The 25,396-nt window shown below is 45.1% G+C and overlaps 1 protein-coding gene across 1 annotated transcript in view; it reads right to left on the bottom strand.

Annotated features, from left to right (window-relative positions):
• The window catches only part of LOC143768166 (uncharacterized), a 138,955-nt gene that overhangs the window by 91,065 nt on the left and 22,494 nt on the right, over positions 1–25,396 (bottom strand). The window contains exon 7 of the mRNA XM_077256854.1: positions 12,435–13,274. Coding sequence (XP_077112969.1) covers positions 12,435–13,274 — 840 coding nt within the window. The remainder of the gene's footprint in view (positions 1–12,434; positions 13,275–25,396) is intronic.

The following is a 25,396-nucleotide window of genomic DNA, read 5'->3' as shown; positions in this document are numbered from 1 at the left end:
GCTGCCTATTTAACTCCACCTAGATCTTTACTTGTTGCCAGCTGTCGTTGTATTCAGTACTGGTTCAGATCTCTCTGGGACTTCTCTGGTGATCTGTCTCCTTCAGGAGAAGCTAAGTACATGCTAGTTCATTTTTGCTCATTGCTTTGGAAAATGTTTCTCGGTACATGATAAGTTCAGTCCAGCTTGCTTATATGCTATTTTCTTGCTTGCTGGAAGTTCTGGGGTGCAGAGTTGCGCCCTCACATCGTGAGTCGGTGTGAGGGTCTTTTTGTATTCTCTGCGTGGATATTTTTGTAGTATTTTATACTGACCGCACAGTTCCCTTGCTATCTTCTTACTATTTAGGATTAGTGGGCCTCTTTTGCTAAAACCTGTTTTCATTCCTATGTTTGTATTTTCCTCTTAACTCACCGTCATTATTTGTGGGGGGCTACTTTACTTTGGGGAAATTTCTCTGAGGCAAGTGAGGCTTTTGTTTCTCTCTAGGGGTAGCTAGCTCTCCGGCTGTGAAGAGGCGTCAAGGGAGAGTTAGGTAACGCTCCACGGCTGCTTATAGTGTGTGTGATAGGATCAGGGTTGCGGTCAGTAAAGTTCCCACATCCCCAGAACTTGTCCTATATTTCTGGTTTAACTATCAGGTCATTTCTAGTGTTCCTAACCACCAGGTCCATAACAGTACAGCTGGCCAAAGTGTTAATTCATCGCAAAAGAGGGATAAGAGAAGTTCTGTGCTCATTTTTTTTCTTTGCTGTGTGTTTTGCCTCTCTCCTCCCCTTAATCTCTGTGTGGTTCAGGACTCAGCTGCAGATATGGACATTCAAAGTCTGTCCTCTAGTGTGGATCATCTCACTGCTAGGGTACAAAGCATTCAGGATTATGTGATTCAGAATCCTATGTTAGAGCCTAGAATACCAATTCCTGATTTGTTTTCTGGAGATAGATATAAGTTTTTGAATTTCAAAAATAATTGCAAATTGTTTCTTGCTCTGAGACCCCGCTCCTCTGGTGACCCTACTCAGCAAGTTAAAATTGTTATTTCTTTGTTACGTGGTGACCCTCAAGATTGGGCATTCTCCCTGGCGCCAGGAGATCCTGCATTGCTAAATGTGGATGCGTTTTTTCTGGCGCTTGGATTGCTTTATGAGGAACCTAATTTAGTAGACCAGGCAGAAAAGATCTTGCTGACTCTGTCTCAGGGTCAGGATGAAGCGGAGGTTTACTGCCAGAGGTTTCGGAAGTGGTCTGTGCTCACTCAATGGAATGAGTGTGCCCTGGCAGCGATTTTCAGAAAGGGTCTTTCTGAAGCCCTTAAGGATGTTATGGTGGGGTTCCCCACGCCTGCGGGTCTGAATGAGTCAATGTCTTTGGCCATTCAGATTGATCGGCGTTTGCGGGAGCGCAAACCTGTGTACCATCTGGCGGTGTTTCCTGAACAGAAGCCAGAGTCTATGCAATGTGATAGAATTCTGACCAGAATTGAACGGCAAAATCACAGACGTCAGAATTAGGGTTGAGCGACTTTTATTTTTATAGGATCGGGTCGGGTTTCACGAAACCCGACTTTCTCAAAAGTCGGGTCGAGTGAAATCGGCCGACCCTATAAAAAAGTCGGGGTCGGCCGAAACGCGAAACCCAATGCAGTGCAATGGGATACTATGGTTCCCAGGGTGTGAAGGAGAGGAAACTCTCCTTCAGGCCCTGGGATCCATATTTAAGTGTAAAATAAAGAATTAAAATAAAAAATATTGATATACTCACCTCTCCGACGCAGCCTGGACATCGCCGCTGGTAACCGGCATCTTCCGTTCCTAAGAATGACCTTTTTGATGACGTCACGGCTTGTGATTGGTCGCGGCGGCCCACGTGACCGTTCAGCGACCAATCACAAGCCGTGACGTAATTCTCTCAGGTCCTAAATTCCTCATTCTAGGAATTTAGGACATGAGAATTACGTCACGGCTTGTGATTGGTCGCTGAGCGGTTACGTGGGCCGCCGCGACCAATCACAAGCCGTGACGTCATCGAAAGGTCCTTCACGTGCTCATTCTTAAGAAGGAAGGCTGCCGGAAAGAAGCCGAGGGTGAGTATATTCCTATTAGGTATATACTCACCCTTGGACGCGTCCTGCTTCTTTCCGGCAGCCTTCCTTCTTAAGAATGAGCGCGTGAAGGACCTTTCGATGACGTCACGGCTTGTGATTGGTCGCTGAGCGGTCACGTGGGCCGCCGCGACCAATCACAAGCCGTGACATCATCGAAAGGTCTTTCAAGCGCCATTCTTAGGAACAGAAGGTTACCAGCGGCGATGTCCAGGCTGCGTCGGAGAGGTGAGTATATCAATATTTTTTATTTTAATTCTTTATTTTACACTTAAATGTGAATTTCGATACCGATTTCCGATATCGCAAACATATCGGAACTCGGTATCGGAATTCCGATACCAGATTCAGAAGATCGCTGACCTCGTGGCCGACCCCACACAGGGGTCGGGTTTCATGAAACCCGACTTTGCCAAAAGTCGGTGACTTCTGAAAATAGCCGACCCATTTCGCTCAACCCTAGTCAGAATGGGTTGTGTTTTTACTGTGGTGACTCCACTCATGTTATCTCTGATTGTTCTAAGCGCACTAAAAGTTTCGCTAGGTCTGTCACCATTGGTACTGTACAGCCTAAATGTATTTTGTCTGTTACTTTGATTTGCTCTCTGTCATCCTACTCAGTTATGGCTTTTGTGGATTCAGGCGCTGCCCTGAATTTGATGGATTTGGCATTTGCCAGGCGCTGTGGTTTTATCTTGGAGCCTTTGCAATTCCCTATTCCACTAAAGGGAATTGATGCTACGCCATTGGCCAAGAATAAGCCTCAGTACTGGACTCAAGTGACCATGTGCATGACTCCTGCACATCAGGAGGTTATTCGCTTCCTGGTGTTGCATAACTTGCATGATGTTGTCGTGTTGGGTTTGCCATGGCTGCAGGTTCATAATCCAGTCCTGGATTGGAAATCAATGTCTGTGTGTAGTTGGGGTTGTCAAGGGGTACATGGCGATGTTCCTTTGGTGTCAATTGCTTCGTCTACTCCTTCTGAAGTTCCTGAGTTTTTGTCGGATTACCAGGATGTATTTGATGAGCCCAAATCCAGTGCCCTACCTCCTCATAGGGATTGTGATTATGCTATAAATTTGATTCCTGGTAGTAAGTTCCCTAAGGGTCAACTTTTCAATTTATCTGTGCTGGAACATGCCGCTATGCGGAGTTATATAAAGGAGTCTTTGGAGAAAGGGCATATTCGCCCCTCCTCGTCACCCTTGGGAGCAGGGTTCTTTTTTGTGGCCAAGAAGGATGGTTCTCTGAGACCCTGTATAGATTATCGCCTTCTTAATAAAATCACGGTCAAATTTCAGTACCCTTTGCCTCTGCTGTCCGATCTGTTTGCTCAGATTAAGGGGGCTAGTTGGTTCACCAAGATAGATCTTCGAGGAGCGTATAATCTTGTGTGTATAAAACAGGGCGATGTATGGAAAACAGCATTTAATACGCCCGAAGGCCATTTTGAGTACTTGGTGATGCCATTTGGGCTTTCTAATGCTCCTTCTGTGTTTCAGTCCTTTATGCATGACATCTTCCGGGAGTATCTGGATAGATTCATGATTGTATACCTGGATGATATTTTGGTCTTTTCTGATGATTGGGAATCTCATGTGAAGCAGGTCAGGATGGTATTTCAGGTCCTGCGTGCCAATGCCTTGTTTGTGAAGGGCTCTAAATGTCTCTTCGGAGTCCAGAAGGTTTCCTTTTTGGGCTTTATTTTTTCCCCTTCTACTATCGAGATGGACCCAGTTAAAGTCCAGGCCATTTATGATTGGACTCAACCTACATCTGTGAAGAGTCTTCAGAAGTTCCTGGGCTTTGCTAATTTATACCGTCGCTTCATCACTAATTTTTCTAGTGTGGTTAAGCCTTTGACTGATCTGACCAAAAAGGGTGCTGATGTGACGAATTGGTCTTCTGCGGCCGTTGAGGCCTTTCAGGAGCTGAAACGTCGGTTTTCTTCGGCTCCTGTTTTGCGTCAGCCAGATGTTTCTCTCCCTTTTCAGGTCGAGGTTGATGCTTCTGAGATTGGAGCAGGGGCTGTCTTGTCTCAGAGAAGCTCTGATGGCTCGGTGATGAAGCCATGTGCTTTCTTTTCTAGAAAGTTTTCGCCTGCCGAGCGGAATTATGATGTTGGGAATCGGGAGTTGTTGGCAATGAAATGGGCATTTGAGGAGTGGCGACATTGGCTTGAGGGAGCCAAACATCGTGTGGTGGTCTTGACAGATCACAAGAATTTGACTTATCTCGAGTCTGCCAAGCGGCTAAATCCTAGACAGGCTCGATGGTCGCTGTTTTTCTCCCGTTTCGATTTTGTGGTTTCGTACCTTCCGGGCTCTAAGAATGTGAAGGCTGATGCCCTTTCTAGGAGTTTTGTGCCTGACTCTCCGGGAGTTCCTGAACCGGCTGGTATCGTCAGAGAGGGGGTGATTCTGTCCGCCATCTCCCCTGATTTGCGGCGTGTGCTGCAGGAATTTCAGGCCGATAGTCCTGACCGTTGTCCACCGGAGAGACTGTTTGTCCCTGATAGATGGACCAGTAGAGTTATTTCCGAGGTTCATAGTTCAGTGTTGGCGGGTCATCCTGGGATTTTTGGTACCAGAGATTTGGTGGCTAGGTCCTTTTGGTGGCCTTCCTTGTTGCGGGATGTGCGTTCCTTTGTGCAGTCCTGTGGGATTTGTGCTCGGGCTAAGCCCTGCTGTTCTCGTGCCAGTGGATTGCTTTTGCCTTTGCCTGTCCCAAAGAGGCCGTGGACGCATATTTCCATGGATTTTATTTTGGATCTTCCTGTCTCTCAGAGGATGTCTGTCATCTGGGTGATTTGTGATCGTTTTTCTAAGATGGTCCATTTGGTGCCCTTGCCTAAGTTGCCTTCCTCCTCTGATTTGGTTCCGCTGTTTTTTCAGAATGTGGTTCCTTTGCATGGTATTCCGGAGAACATTGTGTCTGACAGAGGGTCCCAGTTTGTGTCCAGATGTTGGCGGTCCTTTTGTGTTAAGATGGGCATTGATTTGTCTTTTTCTTCGGCTTTCCATCCTCAGACGAATGGTCAAACCGAACGAACTAATCAGACCTTAGAAACCTATCTGAGATGTTTTGTTTCTGCTGATCAGGATGATTGGGTGACTTTTTTGCCATTGGCTGAGTTCGCCCTCAATAATCGGGCTAGTTCGGCTACTTTGGTTTCGCCTTTTTTTTGTAATTCTGGTTTTCATCCTCGTTTTTCCTCAGGGCAGGTTGAGTCTTCTGACTGTCCTGGGGTGGATTCTGTGGTGGATAGGTTGAAGCAGATTTGGAACCACGTAGTGGACAATTTGGCGTTGTCACAGGAGAAGGCTCAACGCTTTGCTAACCGTCATCGCCGTGTTGGTCCCCGACTTCGTGTGGGGGATTTGGTTTGGTTGTCTTCTCGTTATGTCCCTATGAAGGTTTCCTCTCCTAAGTTTAAGCCTCGTTTCATCGGTCCTTATAAGATTTCGGAAATCCTCAATCCTGTGTCATTTCGTTTGGACCTCCCAGCATCTTTTGCCATCCATAATGCGTTCCATTGGTCATTGTTGCGGAGGTATGAGGTGTCTGTGGTTCCTTCTGTTGATCCTCCTGCTCCGGTGTTGGTCGAGGGAGAATTGGAGTATGTGGTGGAGAAGATCTTGGATTCTCGTGTTTCGAGACGGAGGCTTCAGTACTTGGTTAAATGGAAGGGCTATGGTCAGGAGGATAATTCCTGGGTTGTTGCCTCTGATGTCCATGCTGCCGAATTGGTTCGTGCCTTTCATTTGGCTCGTCCTGATCGGCCTGGGGGCTCTGGTGAGGGTTCGTTGACCCCTTCTCAAGGGGGGGTACTGTTGTGAGTTCCGTTCTCGGGCTCCCTCCTGTGGTCATGAATGGTACTTTGTTGAGTTCTGTTCGTGGGCTCCCTCTGGTGGCTTTGAGTGATACTGCTGCTCTTTAGCTGGCTCCCAGCTGCCTCGTTTTCTGCTTTGCTGGCTGCCTATTTAACTCCACCTAGATCTTTACTTGTTGCCAGCTGTCGTTGTATTCAGTACTGGTTCAGATCTCTCTGGGACTTCTCTGGTGATCTGTCTCCTTCAGGAGAAGCTAAGTACATGCTAGTTCATTTTTGCTCATTGCTTTGGAAAATGTTTCTCGGTACATGATAAGTTCAGTCCAGCTTGCTTATATGCTATTTTCTTGCTTGCTGGAAGTTCTGGGGTGCAGAGTTGCGCCCTCACATCGTGAGTCGGTGTGAGGGTCTTTTTGTATTCTCTGCGTGGATATTTTTGTAGTATTTTATACTGACCGCACAGTTCCCTTGCTATCTTCTTACTATTTAGGATTAGTGGGCCTCTTTTGCTAAAACCTGTTTTCATTCCTGTTTGTATTTTCCTCTTAACTCACCGTCATTATTTGTGGGGGGCTACTTTACTTTGGGGAAATTTCTCTGAGGCAAGTGAGGCTTTTGTTTCTCTCTAGGGGTAGCTAGCTCTCCGGCTGTGAAGAGGCGTCAAGGGAGAGTTAGGTAACGCTCCACGGCTGCTTATAGTGTGTGTGATAGGATCAGGGTTGCGGTCAGTAAAGTTCCCACATCCCTAGAACTTGTCCTATATTTCTGGTTTAACTATCAGGTCATTTCTAGTGTTCCTAACCAACAGGTCCATAACAGGAAGGGATCTTGTGTATTGAGGACTTTGTATTTTGGCCATCTACCTGAATTTGTTGTACAATTGTACAACCATGGATATATGGAATAAAAAATAGTTACATCGTTAACCTGCCCAGGTGATTTTTATAACCCACAACCTCAGATCCTCACACAAGCCTATCACCTCAACTCGCTAACCTAACTCTCCCCTGTTCCCTCCTTCTAACAGTAGTTCAATACAGTGGTTCACTGTTGCTTTGCAGCGCTGGGATCATTTCCCACCAAGGATAACATCTGCAAGGAGTTTGTATGTTCTCCCAGTGTTAGCGTGGGTTTCCTCCAGATCCACCGGTTTCCTCCCACACGCCAAAGACATACTGATAGGGAATCTAGTTTGTGACCCCCACTGGGGACAGAGATGACAATGTATGTAAAGCGCTACAGAATAGTGCTAAATAAGCAAAGCAAAATAATAAATATCATTCAGAAGCTGCTTCCTCCTATTCATCTGTCTCCACACCCTCCATACACATGAGAACTGCACCTGATAATTGCACTTAAACACAGTGGCTGATGACCGGATCATGCAGCTTTATATAAAAATCACTATTTATTATAATTGCAGGACCTGCAATAACAAGCACTTTTCACCTATCATGCCCCCCTCATTTCCTTGTAGACTGCAAGCTTGCAGCAGGACCCTCAATCCTAATGTATGTTTAAACTGTCTAAGGCTGGTTTCACATTTGCGGAGGGCTGAGTAGTTCCTCTGTGAAGCCCCGCCCACTCCCACGCCTCTTCCTCCAGCTCCTTCTAAGTCGGCATGTGTCCTGCGTACCCTCTTTTTTACATTGGGGACGCAGGCCATGCGGATGTATGCGGATGCCTCCCCTTGCATCGTTTTGATGCTGCGCCGACCTGCGAATGCAACATGTTGCATTTTGTTGCAGTCGGTGCAGCGTCAAAATGACGCATGTGGAGGCATCTGAATACATCCGTATGGCCTGCATCCCCAATGTTAAAGATAGGGTACGCAGGACGCATGCCATGGGCGGAGCTGAAGGAAGAGGCGTGGCAGTGGGCGGGGCTTCATGGAGGAACTACGCAGCCCTCCGCAAATGTGAAACCAGCTTTACCTTGTATTGAATTTGTGTATACTGTACATGTCACCACTTAATTGTAAAGTGCTGCGGAATATGTTGGCGCTATATAAATAAAAATTATTATTATTGTTATTATCAACATCCTATGACTGAGCTCCTTTTGACCCTGCTGGAATTCATTGCTACACACAACTGTTTCATATTCAAAAATCAAATGTATTCACAGTTACAGGGTACTGCTATGAGGGCGGCATGCGCCCCCTCATATGTGAACCTGTTTCTTGAAGCATGGGAGAGAGGTATTTTTCAAAGCAACTTCCCACCGATATTGATAAAATGCGTAATTGGATCAGACATATGCACAACATTTGGTTTGTCTGGGAAGGCTCCTTGAAACAGTTGGATTGCTTGTTTTATAATATCTTAACATCAAATTGACCTACACACAAGGTCTTAAAGCACCACTCTAGCTTTTTTTCCCAGCGCTGGGAGTCCACTGTCATATACAGTATATACTTGAGTATAAGCTGACCCGAGTATAAGCCGAGGCACCTACTTTTGCCACAAAAAACTGGGTAAGCTTATTGACTCGAGTATAAGCCAGGTATGCATTGTCCCCTCATCCCTGTCCTGGTGTGCATGGCTCCCCAGTCCCTGTCCTGGTGTGCATGGCTCCCCAGTCCCTGTCCTGGTGTGCATGGCTTTCCAGTCCCTGTCCTGGTGTGCATGGCTCCCCCGACCCTGTCACTGTATGCATGGCTCCCCCGACCCTGTCCTGGTGTGCATGGCTCCCCTGTCCTGGTGTGCATGTCTCCCCAGTCCCTGTCCTGGTGTGCATGACTCCCCAGTCCCTGTCCTGGTGTGCATGGCTCCCCAGTCCCTGTCCTGGTGTGCATGGCTCCCCAGTCCCTGTCCTGGTTTGCATGGCTCCCCAGTGCCTGCCCTGGTGTGCATGGCTCCCCTGTCCTGGTGTGCATGGCTCCCCTGTCCTGGTGTGCATGGCTCCCCAGTCCCTGTCCTGGTGTGCATGGCTCCCCCGACCCTGTCACTGTATGCATGGCTCCCCCGACCCTGTCCTGGTGTGCATGGCTCCCCTGTCCTGGTGTGCATGTCTCCCCAGTCCCTGTCCTGGTGTGCATGGCTCCCCAGTCCCTGTCCTGGTGTGCATGGCTTCCCAGTCCCTGTCCTGGTGTGCATGGCTCCCCAGTCCCTGTCCTGGTTTGCATGGCTCCCCCGACCCTGTCACTGTATGCATGGCTCCCCCGACCCTGTCCTGGTGTGCATGTCTCCCCTGTCCTGGTGTGCATGTCTCCCCAGTCCCTGTCCTGGTGTGCATGGCTCCCCAGTCCCTGTCCTGGTGTGCATGGCTTCCCAGTCCCTGTCCTGGTGTGCATGGCTCCCCAGTCCCTGTCCTGGTTTGCATGGCTCCCCAGTCCCTGCCCTGGTGTGTATGGCTCCCCAGTCCCTGTCCTGGTATGCATGGCTCCCCAGTCCCTGTCCTGGTGTGCATGGCTCCCCAGTCCCTGTCCTGGTTTGCATGGCTCCCCAGTGCCTGCCCTGGTGTGCATGGCTCCCCTGTCCTGGTGTGCATGGCTCCCCTGTCCTGGTGTGCATGGCTCCCCAGTCCCTGTCCTGGTGTGCATGGCTCCCCCGACCCTGTCACTGTATGCATGGCTCCCCCGACCCTGTCCTGGTGTGCATGGCTCCCCTGTCCTGGTGTGCATGTCTCTCCAGTCCCTGTCCTGGTGTGCATGGCTCCCCAGTCCCTGTCCTGGTGTGCATGGCTTCCCAGTCCCTGTCCTGGTATGCATGGCTCCCCAGTCCCTGTCCTGGTATGCATGGCTCCCCAGTCCCTGTCCTGGTATGTATGGCTCCTTATCCCTATGTACGATTCCTTTAAAAAAAAAAAAACATCATATTTACCTACCTGTGCTCCCTCGGTGGCACTGCATCTTGTTCCGACTTCCAGCAGAACTTCCTGCCGAGCGATCACATGGCCCCGCTCATTAAGGTAATGTATATGGACGCCACGACTATGGGAGTGGAGAGGCGTGCATATTCATTACCTTAATGAGCGGTGCCACATGATTGCTCAGCAGGAAGAGGTGCAGGCGCTGGCAGTCGGAACGAGATGCAGTGCCAGCACAGAGGGCGCGCAAGTAGGTGAGTATGAAGAGTGCTGGAAGCCAGCAGTGTCGGCTGGCACTGTGCGCTATTACAGCTGCGGCACAGGCTTTAGCCACAGCCGCCGGCTCCTGCCTCTCTGACCCGCTGCTCCCCCTCCCCCATTGGCTTTCTGGGACCATGACTGATGTATAAGCCAAGGGGGGCATTTTCAGCACAAAAAAAGTGCTGAAAAACTCAGCATATACACGAGCATATACAGTACTTACGCTCCAGCATCTTCACCATTTTTCGGCATCTCTCCTGTCCCGCAAGACCATCTTGTAAGAGCAGCTACTGACTGGCTAGAAGTCACCCTGTCCTGGTGTGCATGTCTCCCCTGTCCTGGTGTGCATGTCTCCCCAGTCCCTGTCCTGGTGTGCATGGCTCCCCAGTCCCTGTCCTGGTGTGCATGGCTTCCCAGTCCCTGTCCTGGTGTGCATGGCTCCCCAGTCCCTGTCCTGGTTTGCATGGCTCCCCAGTCCCTGCCCTGGTGTGTATGGCTCCCCAGTCCCTGTCCTGGTATGCATGGCTCCCCAGTCCCTGTCCTGGTGTGCATGGCTCCCCAGTCCCTGTCCTGGTTTGCATGGCTCCCCAGTGCCTGCCCTGGTGTGCATGGCTCCCCTGTCCTGGTGTGCATGGCTCCCCTGTCCTGGTGTGCATGGCTCCCCAGTCCCTGTCCTGGTGTGCATGGCTCCCCCGACCCTGTCACTGTATGCATGGCTCCCCCGACCCTGTCCTGGTGTGCATGGCTCCCCTGTCCTGGTGTGCATGTCTCTCCAGTCCCTGTCCTGGTGTGCATGGCTCCCCAGTCCCTGTCCTGGTGTGCATGGCTTCCCAGTCCCTGTCCTGGTATGCATGGCTCCCCAGTCCCTGTCCTGGTATGCATGGCTCCCCAGTCCCTGTCCTGGTATGTATGGCTCCTTATCCCTATGTACGATTCCTTTAAAAAAAAAAAAACATCATATTTACCTACCTGTGCTCCCTCGGTGGCACTGCATCTTGTTCCGACTTCCAGCAGCACTTCCTGCCGAGCGATCACATGGCCCCGCTCATTAAGGTAATGTATATGGACGCCACGACTATGGGAGTGGAGAGGCGTGCATATTCATTACCTTAATGAGCGGTGCCACATGATTGCTCAGCAGGAAGAGGTGCAGGCGCTGGCAGTCGGAACGAGATGCAGTGCCAGCACAGAGGGCGCGCAAGTAGGTGAGTATGAAGAGTGCTGGAAGCCAGCAGTGTCGGCTGGCACTGTGCGCTATTACAGCTGCGGCACAGGCTTTAGCCACAGCCGCCGGCTCCTGCCTCTCTGACCCGCTGCTCCCCCTCCCCCATTGGCTTTCTGGGACCATGACTGATGTATAAGCCAAGGGGGGCATTTTCAGCACAAAAAAAGTGCTGAAAAACTCAGCATATACACGAGCATATACAGTACTTACGCTCCAGCATCTTCACCATTTTTCGGCATCTCTCCTGTCCCGCAAGACCATCTTGTAAGAGCAGCTACTGACTGGCTAGAAGTCAGAAGTTACATCACAAGCACTCAATGCAAGTCTATGGGAGCCAGAATGAGTCTGTCATAGATTTGTATTGAAAAGTGATCACCGCCCAAACTTCATGAAGCACTAGAGTTGCTGGCAGGTCACTTTGCGCCAGAGGCCTAAGGGAGCAACGCTGGAAAACGATGAAGGTGGCGGCAGGTAAGTATGAGACAGGGAAATTACATTTAAAGCACCATTCCAGCGGTTAAATAACTAAAATCGCTGTAGTGGTGGTTTAAACTTATTTTTCTGCCTATTGACATTCAGGTTTCCATAAACCTACCTACCAGGTTTCCATAAACCTACGTCAACCAACTCATTGTTACATGAAAGTTCATCACATCCTAAGTCAACAATCCAAAGAATACCTATCGGTCAGTTTTTAAGATTACACATTTGCTCTAAAGATGAGGCTTTTAAAGAACAAGCAAATTACCTGTATCAAAGATTTAAGGAACAGGGTTAGAGCCACAGTCTAAATGTTGCTTTCCTCTTCTTTTGTATGACATGTGAATTTACTTTGACTAAATGCTCATAATATATATAATGGTATATTTCACAATTTGTCGCAAAAAAATACAAAAAAACAGTATATTATAACTCCTGCGCAATTGTCTAATAAACCGCAATAAAACCCAACGTCTATAACCTCTAAATATAAGTGATACAAACTAAGTAGAAGATAATGTGTCTGTTTTTTAAGCCCATATGCAATCCATGTGTAAATTTTGGACGCCTGTATGTCATACATTTTGTACACGAACAAATTATGTGATCATTTTCTTACTCACCTATCTTTTCTGATTAAAACACTGCCCGCATGAACAAGTGAATTATTTGAAGTCTAACAAGTTTTGATTCAACGCAAAAAGATCTCCCATGTTCTTAACATGAAAACCATTTCTCTCTGTGAATTTTTTGATGTCTAACAAGTTTTGATTGAATGCTAAAACATTTTCCACATTCTGGACATGTATATGGCGTCTCCCCTGTATGAATTTTCTGATGTCTGACTAAAGCGGATTTCTGCTTAAAACAATTCCCACATTCTGAGCATGAAAATGGTTTTTTACCTGTGTGTGTTCTCAGATGTTTAACAAGATCTGATGTCTGGATAAAACACTTCCCACATTCTGGACATGGATATGGCTTCTCCCCTGTGTGAATTTTCTGATGTCTTACTAAAGTGGATTTCTGGTTAAAACAATTCCCACATTCTGAACATGAAAATGGTTTTTTACTTGTGTGTGTTCTCAGATGTTTAACAAGATCTGATGTTTGGATAAAACACTTCCCACATTCTGAACATGAAAATGGCTTATCCCCTGTATGAATTTTCTGATGTCTAACTAAAGCTGACTTTTGGTTAAAACATTTCCGACATTCTGAACATGAAAATGGCTTCTCCCCTGTATGAATTCTTGCATGTGTAACAAGATAGCGTTTCTCTCTAAAACACTTCCCACATTCAGAACACGACTTCTTCTCTGCTGTATGAGCGGTATGATGCTTAACATTTCTTCTGTAATTTTTTTTATACATAATAGTCCGTGATGAATCAGAATACAGGAACTGTTGAAAAGGATCACATAACAGACTTTTGCAGTGGAGGGTAGGAGTTATATTTTGGATAATATCTTGCTCTTTATACAAATCTTGTGTGTTACCACAATCATCCTCTTTGCTATCTGAGACTTTCAGATGTGCCTCTGCGGTCTTGGTGCAGTCATCTGCCAAGAATAAAACTAATTTACTATGACATTATAAATTATATTACACATTATACATTATTTCTACATAAACATTTCCTTTCAAGTTGTGGCATCATTCAATTATTAATTGACAGACTGTGGTGGCAACAGTAGACTTTAAAGCACATAATACATTATGTTGTATCACCGAATTGGGTTTTCAGATTTCCTCCTTTCTGTAAAGAGAACTGTTGTCTAATCGATAATGGAAAATTAAGAATTTCCTCAGTTAGATGTGTTTAAAAATAATGTTGCTGTGCAGAGATAAACTGATAATTGTGTCCCTGATGTATGCTGTGCATATTTGTACCCGATCATGTAGAGACGCTGCAGCTTCTGGTTAGCACATTCTATTTGTATTGATCCCACAGGAGGGAGGATAAGTGACCATTCTCTACTGAAGCCGCTGGCAGGGCTATTCTATCTTTATGACGTTACTCCTCACTCAGTGATTATATGTGTGGTAGCAGAGGACCTTTGAGCTCACCTCCAAAAATTAACAGTAAAATTACAAGGAGCTCAGTGGCCAAACACGTACAACAAAATGAGCAAAAAAACCCTGCTGTAACTAAGTAAGTAAAAAGCAAGTGCATTTAAATAACTCAGGGTTCTTAGTAAGAGTGTTTTCGATCAAAAATAGCATAAAAGCCATCCTATAGTGATGAGCGAGTATACTCGTTGCTCGGATTTTCACAAGCACGCTTTGGGTGGTCTCCGAGTATTTATGACTGCTCGGATATTTAGTTTTCCTTGCCGCAGCTGCATGATTTGCAGCTACTAGACAGCTTGATTACATGTGGGGATTCCCTAGCAACCAGGCAACCCCCACATGCATTCAGCCTCGCTAGCAGCCGTAAATCATGCAGCTGTCAACAAAAACTAAATCTCTAAGCAGTCACAAATACTCGGAGACCACCCGAGCAAGCTCGGGAAAACCCGAGTAACGAGTATACTCGCTCGTCACTACCATCTCACCATCGTCAAGGTAACTCTGATCGGGGCTGTCCTACACTGTCTAATATTAAAAACCTTACCATGTGTCAGTTGACCTCAGTGTGGGAATAAGGTCAGACAAAAGGACCGGGTCCCAATTTATGGACACCAGTCTGGGGAAGCTTTTAAATGTAATTATCAGCTCAGAAAAGGGAGGCAACGCCCCGGCTTGCACAAAATGCAAAAATATAAAGAAAAACACAAAATTGAGCTTGGATTAAGTTGGTATATATACAGCACATAAATGCATGTTCACATTGGCCATAAAGCGCACAGTGTGTATGTACGGCTACTGATATAATTTACTGCCCTGGTGTGATTTTTCGATGTGAGCTTAAAGGTCCTCTGCTTTAATACATACCATGCTACTTAGATGAAAAGAACCAAAAAGTATGACCTGGGATATAAACTGGTGTGAATGTAGCGTGTAAGCACATGTTCACACAAGCCACTAAGCAGAAAAAAAACAAAGACAGAAACATAATGATAAAATACTCTACAGTAGATAAGTAAATAGCATAGTGCATGAAAATAATGTACGGGATTTAGTTAACGTGTTTTTTGATAAAAAAAAATGTGAAAGCCATCCCGCCTCGTCACGACAAGCGTGGCTTCCTCAGGGGAAAGGCATGCATAGTGGCAATACGCGTGGTGTTCCTCTCTCCACACACCATGCTGTGACCGGGTTTTTGTATCACCGCATCCACCTACAGGCTTTTTTGCTGCCTACTTATCTTACCCTAAATGGTACCCTAAACCTATAGTTCAACTGACCTCATTGTTTAGTGTCTTTTGCATTTGCTCTATTGGGGTTCTTTCAGTGCAGCTTTAGCCACTGGACTTGAATATTTTTTCTGTTTTTAGGGGGGAATTTACTTCATTTAGACCATTGGTTCATCTTCATTTGTTCAATGTTGCGTTATTTTTTATACGTCTGGTGCACACAGTCGAGATAGCTATAAGGTACCTAACCGGTCCTTCGGGTGTTATCTATATACTGTATATATAATTGTCTAAGTGTTTTTCTGTCTGTCCTGGAAATCCCGCGTCTCTGATTGGTCGAGGCCGCCTGGGCCTCGACCAATCAGCGACGGGCACAGTATCGACGTAGATGTCATAATGGTTGCCATGGCGACGATGATGTCATAAAGGTTGCCTTGACCAATCAGCGACGGGCACAGTCTACCGCGAATTCTGGAATCATCATTGTCCATATACTACGGGGACATGCATATTCTAGAATACCCGATGCGTTAGAATCGGGCCAATCAGCGACGGGCACAGTATCAACGTAGATGTCATAATGGTTGCCATGGCGACAATGATGGCATAAAGGTTGCCTCGACCAATCAGCGACGGGCACAGTCTGCCGCGAATTCTGGAATCATCATTGTCCATATACAACGGGGACATGCATATTCTAGAATACCCGATGCGTTAGAATCGAAAGTGGTCCTTCTATCCAGGATTTCTTACTAAGTTGCTTATATTCATGTATAGCTGTACTACCCGGCTTCGCCCGGGGTAATAAATGCTGTTAGCAAAATAGAATGTGTTAACAAAAATTTATTCTGCACAAAAAAAAACACAAAACAAATAGATAGAAATGTAATTATTAAAAGGCAAAAGCTAACCTAATAGAAGCATTTTACAACATATATTTCAACACCAGAGATATTCCACACAGATTTAACTAAATTGGCCAAGTAATGTGAAGTAATCTTCTACTACTTATTCGAGAGCCTTTTGATAAACGACATTCTTAAGTTTTTCCTTCAGGTGCAAAGACAAACAGATTTTTGGCTGTTCCAACTCTTGAACAGGCCACATAAAGTTGACCATGAGAAAAGCATGGAGATTGTAAATCTAAGCTAGCTGAAGAGCCCGGCGTTGCCTGGGCATAGTAAATATCTGTGGTTAGTTATAGCACCTCACTTCTCTTATTTTCTCCCTCACACCTCTCATTTTCCCCCTCACTCCTCTCATTCCCCCCTAACACTTGTCATTTCGACCTCACATCTGTCACTTTCCGATCACTCCACTATTTTCCCTCACTCCTCTCATTTTGCACTCACACCTTTTCATTTTCACCTCACACCTCTCATTTTCACCTCAGTATATACATGTTTGTCATCTCCCTTATATATAGTATACACCTGTATGTCATCTTCTGTATATAGTATATACCTGTATGTCATCTTCCCTGTATATAGTATATACCTGCTGTGTGTCATCTTCCCTGTATATAGTATATACCTGTATGTCATCTCCTCCTATATATAGTATATACCTGTATGTAATCTCCTCCTGTATATAGTATATACCTGTATGTCATCTCCTCCTATACATAGCATATACCTGTATGTCATCTCCTCCTGTATATACTATATACCTGTAGGTAATCTGCTCCTGTATATAGTATATACCTGTGTGTCATCTCCTTCTGTATATAGTATATAGCTGTATGTCATCTCCTGCTGCATGTAGTATGTACCTGTATGTCATCTCCTCCTCTATATAGTATATACCTGTGTGTCATCTCTCCTGTATATAGTATATATCTGTGTGTCATCTCCTCCTGCATATAGTATATACCTGTGTGTCATCTCCCCTGTAAATAGTATATACCTGTGTGTCATCTCCTCCTGTATATAGTATATATCTGTATGTCATCTCCTCCTGTATTAGACCTCGTTCACACGTTATTTGGTCAGTATTTTTACCTCAGTATTTGTAAGCTAAATTGGCAGCCTGATAAATCCCCAGCCAACAGTAAGCCCTCCCCCTGGCAGTATATATTAGCTCACACATACACATAATAGACTGGTCATGTGACTGACAGCTGCCGGATTCCTATATGGTACATTTGTTGCTCTTGTAGTTTGTCAGCTTATTTGTTATGACCCCAATGGCAGAGGGTCTCAGAGGTTATTACCAAGTCTGCACACACAAAAAACCAGCTCATAGGGCAGTGGTAACTAGGCTGACCGTATAACTGATCCTAGCACAACAAATAGCAGTAGCCGGGGAACGTACCTACGTTGGTTCTAGACGTCTCGCGCCAGCCGGAGAACTAACTAACCCTAGAAGGGAAACAATAGACCTTTCCTGCCTCCAGAGAAAAGACCCCAAAAGTTGGATACAAGCCCCCAACAAATAATAACGGTGAGGTAAGAAGAAAAGACAAACGTAAGAATGAACTAGGTTTTAGCAAAGAGAGGCCCACTGACTAATAGCAGAATATAGGAAGATGACTTATACGGTCAGCAAAAACCCTATCAAAATTTCCACGCTGAATATTCAAGAACCCCCGAACCGACTAACGGCACGGGGGGAGAATATCAGCCCCCTAGAGCTTCCAGCAATATCAGGAATCACATTTAGTACAAACTGGACAAAAATAAGAGCAATGCAAATATCCAAAAAATAAGGAAGCAGGACTTAGCTTATTTTGCAAAGAACCAGGACCAGCAGACAGGAGCAAACAGAAAGGAACTGATTACAACGATGCCAGGCACCAGACTGAAAATCCAGGAAGCTTAAATAGCAACACCCCTGGACTAACGAGCCAGGTGGGTACCAAGCTGGGGAAAGAAACTCAAAGTGTCATGTCGCTAGTGACCACAAGAGGGAGCCAAAAAATCCAATTCACAACACTTATTAATCAGATTTTTATTTTTGAAGGATAATACCAGACTTGTGTGTGTTTTAGGGCGAGTTTCGTGTGTCAAGTTGTGTGTGTTGAGTTGCGTTTGGCGACATGCATGTAGCGACTTTTGTGAGAGGAGTTGTGTGGCGACATGAGTGTAGCAACTTTTTGTGTGTCGAGTTGCATGTGACAGGTTAGTGTAGCAAGTTGTGTGCAGCAAGTTTTGCGCATGGCGAGTTTTGCGTGTGGCGAGTTTTATGTGTGGTGCCTTTTGAGTATGTGCAAGTTTTGTGTGAGGCAACTTTTGCATGTGTTGCAACTTTTGTGCATGTGGCAATTTTTCCGCGTGTGCAAGTTTTGCGTGTGGCGAGTTTTCCATGAGGTGAGTTTTGCACATGTGGCGAGTTTTGCATGTGGAGAGTTTTGCGCGTGGCGAGTTTTGAGCGGCGACTTTTGTGTTTCAACTTTTATGTGGCGAGGTTGGTGTATGTGGGGTGAAATGTGCGCTGAGGGTGGTATATGTGTTCGAGCACGTGGTAGTGTGTGGCACATTTTGTGTGTGTGTTCATATCCCCGTGGTGGTGTGGTGATTATCCCATGTCGGGGCCCCACCTTAGCAACTGTACAGTATATACTCTTTGGCGCCATCGCTCTCATTCTTTAAGTCCCCCTTGTTCACATCTGGCAGCTGTTAATTTGTCTCCAACACTTTTCCTTTCATTTTTTCCCCATTATGTAGATAGGGGCAAAATTGTTTGGTGAATTGGAAAGCGCGGGGTTAAAATTTCACCTCACAACATAGCTTTGACGCTCTCGGGGTCCAGACGTGTGACTGTGCAAAATTTTGTGCCTGTAGCTGCGACGCCTCCAACACTTTTCCTTTCACTTTTTCCCCATTATGTAGATAGGGGCAAAATTGTTTGGTGAATTGGAAAGCGCGGGGTTAAAATTTCACCTCACAACATAGCTTTGACGCTCTCGGGGTCCAGACGTGTGACTGTGCAAAATTTTGTGCCTGTAGCTGCGACGCCTCTAACACTTTTCCTTTCACTTTTTCCCCATTATGTAGATAGGGGCAAAATTGTTTGGTGAATTGGAAAGCGCGGGGTTAAAATTTCACCTCACAACATAGCTTTGACGCTCTCGGGGTCCAGACGTGTGACTGTGCAAAATTTTGTGCCTGTAGCTGCGACGCCTCCAACACTTTTCCTTTCACTTTTTCCCCATTATGTAGATAGGGGCAAAATTGTTTGGTGAATTGGAAAGCGCGGGGTTAAAATTTCACCTCACAACATAGCTTTGACGCTCTCGGGGTCCAGACGTGTGACTGTGCAAAATTTTGTGCCTGTAGCTGCGACGCCTCCAACACTTTTCCTTTCACTTTTTCCCCATTATGTAGATAGGGGCAAAATTGTTTGGTGAATTGGAAAGCGCGGGGTTAAAATTTCACCTCACAACATAGCTTTGACGCTCTCGGGGTCCAGACGTGTGACTGTGCAAAATTTTGTGCCTGTAGCTGCGACGCCTCCAACACTTTTCCTTTCACTTTTTCCCCATTATGTAGATAGGGGCAAAATTGTTTGGTGAATTGGAAAGCGCGGGGTTAAAATTTCACCTCACAACATAGCTTTGACGCTCTCGGGGTCCAGACGTGTGACTGTGCAAAATTTTGTGCCTGTAGCTGCGACGCCTCCAACACTTTTCCTTTCACTTTTTCCCCATTATGTAGATAGGGGCAAAATTGTTTGGTGAATTGGAAAGCGCGGGGTTAAAATTTCACCTCACAACATAGCCTATGACGCTCTCGGGGTCCAGATGTGTGACTGTGCAAAATTTTGTGGCTGTAGCTGCGACGGTTCAGATGCCAATCCCGGACATACACACACACATACATACATACATACATACACACATACACACATACACACATTCAGCTTTATATATTAGACTAGCTGTACTACCCGGCTTCGCCCGGGTTAATGACTGCTGTTAGCAAAATAGAATGTGTTAACAAAAATGCATTCTGCACACAAAAACCACAAAACAAATAGATAGAAATGTAATTATTAAAAGGCAAAAACTAAGCTAATAGAAGAATTTCACAACATATATTAGCTTTGTTATACTGAGAATGTCTTTGTTGCCTATATTAACCAATCAGAGCTCAGGTTAATTAACTGTAGCAAAATAGAAGCTGAGCTGTGATTGGTTGCTATTGGCAGCCTGATAAATCCCAAGCCAACAGGAAGCCCTCCGCCCTGGCAGTATATATTAGCTCACACATACACATAATAGACAGGTCATGTGACTGACAGCTGCCGTATTTCCTATATGGTACATTTGTTGCTCTTGTAGTTTGTCTGCTTATTAATCAGATTTTTATTTTTGAAGGACAATACCAGACTTGTGTGTGTTTTAGGGCGAGTTTCATGTGTCAAGTTGTGTGTGTTGAGTTGTGTGTGGCGACATGCATGTAGCGACTTTTGTGAGATGAGTTTTGTGTGGCGACATGCGTGTAGCAACATTTTGTGTGTCGAGTTGCATGTGACAGGTTAGTGTAGCAAGTTGTGTGCAGCAAGATTTGTGTATGGCGAGTTTTGCGCGTGGCGAGTTTTATGTGTGGTGCCTTTTGAGTATGTGCAAGTTTTGTGTGAGGCAACTTTTGCATGTGTTGCAACTTTTGTGCATGTGGCAATTTTTCCGCGTGTGCAAGTTTTGAGTGTGGCGAGTTTTCCATGAGGTGAGTTTTGCACGTGTGGCGAGTTTTGCATGTGGAGAGTTTTGCGCGTGGCGAGCTTTGAGCGGCGACTTTTGTGTTTCAACTTTTATGTGGCGAGGTTGGTGTATGTGTGGTGAAATGTGCGCTGAGGGTGGTATATGTGTTCCAGCACGTGGTAGTGTGTGGCGCATTTTGTGTGTGTGTTCATATCCCCGTGGTGGTGTGGTGATTATCCCATGTCGGGGCCCCACCTTAGCAGCTGTACGGTATATACTCTTTGGCGCCATCGCTGTCATTCTTTAAGTCCCCCTTGTTCACATCTGGCAGCTGTTAATTTGCCTCCAACACTTTTCCTTTCATTTTTTCCCCATTATGTAGATGGGGGCAAAATTGTTTGGTGAATTGGAAAGCGCGGGGTTAAAATTTCACCTCACAACATAGCTTTGACGCTCTCGGGGTCCAGACGTGTGACTGTGCAAAATTTTGTGCCTGTAGCTGCGACGCCTCCAACACTTTTCCTTTCACTTTTTCCCCATTATGTAGATAGGGGCAAAATTGTTTGGTGAATTGGAAAGTGCGGGGTTAAAATTTCACCTCACAACATAGCCTATAACGCTCTCGGGGTCCAGACGTGTCACTGTGCAAAATTTTGTGGCTGTTCAGATGCCAATCCCGGACATACACACACACATACATACATACATACACACATTCAGCTTTATATATTAGATAACATATTCTAATCTCAGACAACTCATTTGGAAAGAGGATGTAGAATTTTAGCACCAATATACCTTTAGATCAGGATAGGCTATGCATTCGGGATTTTGATAAGGGTTATAGCTCTGCGTAGTTATGCTAGCTCCTGCAGTTCAGAAATATATGCTTGCGTATTACATTTATTACATTATATTGATATGGAAATATTCAGAAAACATTAGCACCGAACAGAACTGTTCATACTGTTCCCTGTATGTGAGTAGTGCTGTCTGTAGTTTCACCTGTCAAATGGATATGACCTTTAGCCATATTATTCATGGCCGATGAGTCAATGACACAATGCGATAAAATAACAGATGGGAAATCTATAAAAAGGTTTCACTGGAAGAAACACTTCATGGTGATCATTTGCCATCTTATCTACTATATAATTGTCTAAGGTCACTTCCGTCTGTCTGTCCTTCTGTCTGTCTGTCACGGATATTGATTGGTCGCGGCCTCTGTGTCATGGAAATCCAAGTCGCTGATTGGTCGCGGCAAAACGGCCACGACCAATCAGCAACGGGCACAGTCCGGCGGCAAAATGGCCACTCCTTACTCCCCGCAGTCAGTGCCCGGCGCCCGCTCCATACTCCCGAGTCCCCTCCAGTCAGCGCTCACATGGGGTTAGTGGCAGCGGTAACAGACCGCGTTATGCCGCAGGTAACGCACTCCGTTACCGCTGCTATTAACCCTGTGTGTCCCCAACTTTTTACTATTGATGGTGCCTATGCAGCATCAATAGTAAAAAAATGTAATGTTAAAAATAATAAAAAAAACAAAAAACCTGCTATTCTCACCCTCCGTAGTCCGCCGAGCTGCACGCGGCTGCCGCCATCTTCCGTTCCCAGATATGCATTGCGAAATTACCCAGAAGACTTAGCGGTCTTGCGAGACCTCTAAGTCTTCTGGATAATTTCGCAATGCATCCTGGGAACGAAAGATGGCGGCAGCCGCGCACAGCTCGGCGGAGCTTCGGTGGGTGAGTATAGAACTATTTTTTATTTTAATTATTTTTTTTAACAGGGATATGGTGCCCACACTGCTAATTACTGTGGGGGCTGTGCTATATACTACATAAGCAGTGTGATATACTGCGTGGGCTGTGTGATATACTGCGGGGGCTGTGCTATAAACTACATGGGCAGTGTTATAACCAACGTGGGCTGTGTGATATACTGCGGGAGCTCTGATATATACTACATGGGCAGTATGATATACTGCGTGGGCTGTGTGATATACTGCGAGAGCTGTGCTATATACTACATGGGCAGTGTGATATACTGCGTGGGCTGTGTGATATACTGCGGGGGCTGTGTGATATATTGCGTGGGCTGTTATATACTACGTGGGCTGTGTGATATACTGCGGGGGCTGTGCTATATACTACATGGGCAGTGTTATATACTGCGTGGGCTGTGTTATATACTGCGTGGGTTGTGCTATATACTACGTGCCCTGTGTTATATACTACGTCGCCTGTGTTATATACTGCGTGGCTGCTATATACTGCGTGGGCTGTGCTATATAATACGTGGGCTGTGTTATGTACTGTGTGGCCTGTATTAACGCATCGGGTATTCTACAATATGTATGTATGTATATAGCACCCACATAGTATATAGCACAGGCCACATACTATTTGTCTGCTATATACTACATACCTCCTATATACTACGTGGCCTGTTCTATATACTATGTGGCTGCTATATACATACATATTCTAGAATCCCCTATGCGTTAGAATCGGGCCACCATCTAGTGGTTTATACCTTCAATGGTTTTTAACCCCTTCAAGACCCAGCCTGTTTTCACCTTTCTGACCCTGCCAATTTTTACACTTCTGACCACTGTCACTTTATGAGGTAATAACTCTGGAACGCTTCAACGGATCCTGATGATTCTGACAATGTTTTCTCATGACATATTGTACTTCATGTTACTGGTAAAATGTATTTGATATGACCTGCGTTTATTTGTGAAAAAAATGGAAATTTGGCAAAAATCTAAAAAATTTTGCAATTTTCAAACTTTTAATTTTTATGCTCTTAAATCAGAGAGTCAAATCACACAAAATAGTTAATAAATAATATTTCAAACATGTCTACTTTACATCAGCACAATTTTGGAACCAAATTTTTTTCCCGTTAGAAAGTTATAAGGGTTAAAAGTTGACCAGCGATTTCTAATTTTTTCAACAAATTTTACAAAACCATTTTTTTAGCGACCACCTCACATTTGAAGTCACTTTGTGGGGTCAATATGAAAGAAAATACCCAAAAGTGACACCATTCTAAAAACTGCACCCCTCAAGCTGATCCAAACCACATTCAAGACGTTTATTAACCCTTCAGGTGCTTCACAGCAGCTAAAGGAACGTGGCAGTAAAAAATGAATATTTAACTTTTTAGTCACAAAAATGATCTTTCAGCAACAATTTTTTTATTTTCACAATTGTAAAAGGAGAAAATGGACTACAAACGTTGTACAATTTCTCCTGAGTACGTCAATACCCCATATATGGGGGAAAACCACTGTTTGGGCGCACGGCAGGGCTCGGTAGGGAAGGAGCACCTTTTGACTTTTTGAATGCAAAATTGGTTGGAATTGTGGAATTGATAGCGGACGCCATGTTGCATTTGAAGAGCCCCTGATGAGCCTAAACATTGGAAAACCCCCACAAGTGACCGCTTTTTGAAAACTACACCCTTCAAGGAACTTAGCTAGCTGTGTGGTAAGCACTTTGAACCCCCAGGTGCTTCACAGAAGTTTAGAACGTAGAGCCGTGAAAATAAAAAATCACATTTTTTCCACAAAAATGATTTTTCAGCAATAATTTTCACCAGCGTAAAAGGAGAAAAAGGACCACAAAAGTTATTGTGCAATTTCTTCTGAGTACACCGATACCCCATATGTGGGGGAAAACCACTGTTTGGGCGCTTGGCAGGGCTCGGAATGGAAGGAGTGACGTTTTGGATTGCAGATTTTGATGGAATCGTCTGCAGGCGTCATGTTGTGTTTGCAGAGCTCTTGATGTGCCCAAACAGTGGAAACTCCTCACAAGTGACCTCATTTTGGAAACTAGACTCTTCAAGGAACTTATCTAGCTATGTGGTGAGCACTTTGAACTTCCAGGTGCTTCACAGAAGTTTAGAACGTAGAGCCGTGAAAATTAAAAAAAGACAACGACCGGTAAGTATTTTACTACATGTATGGAAACTAACTGATGGTGAAAGAAAAAAAATGTGGAAGTGCTACTTTAAATGGGTTGCTCACCCCCACTTTGTTTTAAAAAATAAAATTACACTTACTTTTCTGATTTCCCAACATTGCCCTGGTAAATACGCAGTTTCTATACCTATGCTGCCAACCAGAAAAGCATATAAACACTGCAGCCAATCACCGACTGGAGAAATGCCTGCAAAAAACTAAGCTGGCAAGCAACGTTTAGCAAAATGAAATATATGAACAAGTGTAAGTTGTTGTGAAAAAGTAAGCAAATACAACCACACTGAGCATTATATACAGCATTGGCAAAAATTAAGTGACCACCGCAAAATTTTCAGTTTGTCTGATTTTTCTCTTTCTAGGTATAACTTTTAGCAAAATGTAAATTGTTCTTTTATTCTATAAACTTCTGACAACATGTCTCCAAATTTCCAAGCAATAAATTTTGTATTTTTTTTACAGAACAAGGAGAAATGGTCAAAATAAAAAAAATAACCCCAGTGCTTTCAGACCTCAAATAATGCAAAAAAAACAAGTTCATAATAATTTAGAAACAACAATACTAATGTTTTAACTCAGGAAGAGAAAATCAATAAATCGATATTTTGTGGAATAACCATGATTTTTAACCCCTTTCTGCCATTGGACGGAATAGTACGTCCGATGGCAGAACCCCCGCTTTGAGGGCTCCGGCGGTGAGCCCGCATAAAAGACGGGACATGTCAGCTGTTTTGAGCCGATCGAGTTGTGCCA

The sequence above is a fragment of the Ranitomeya variabilis genome, chromosome 4 (genome assembly GCF_051348905.1).
Source record: "Ranitomeya variabilis isolate aRanVar5 chromosome 4, aRanVar5.hap1, whole genome shotgun sequence".
NCBI lineage: Eukaryota > Metazoa > Chordata > Amphibia > Anura > Dendrobatidae > Ranitomeya > Ranitomeya variabilis.
This window is presented reverse-complemented; position numbering and strand designations above follow the sequence as displayed.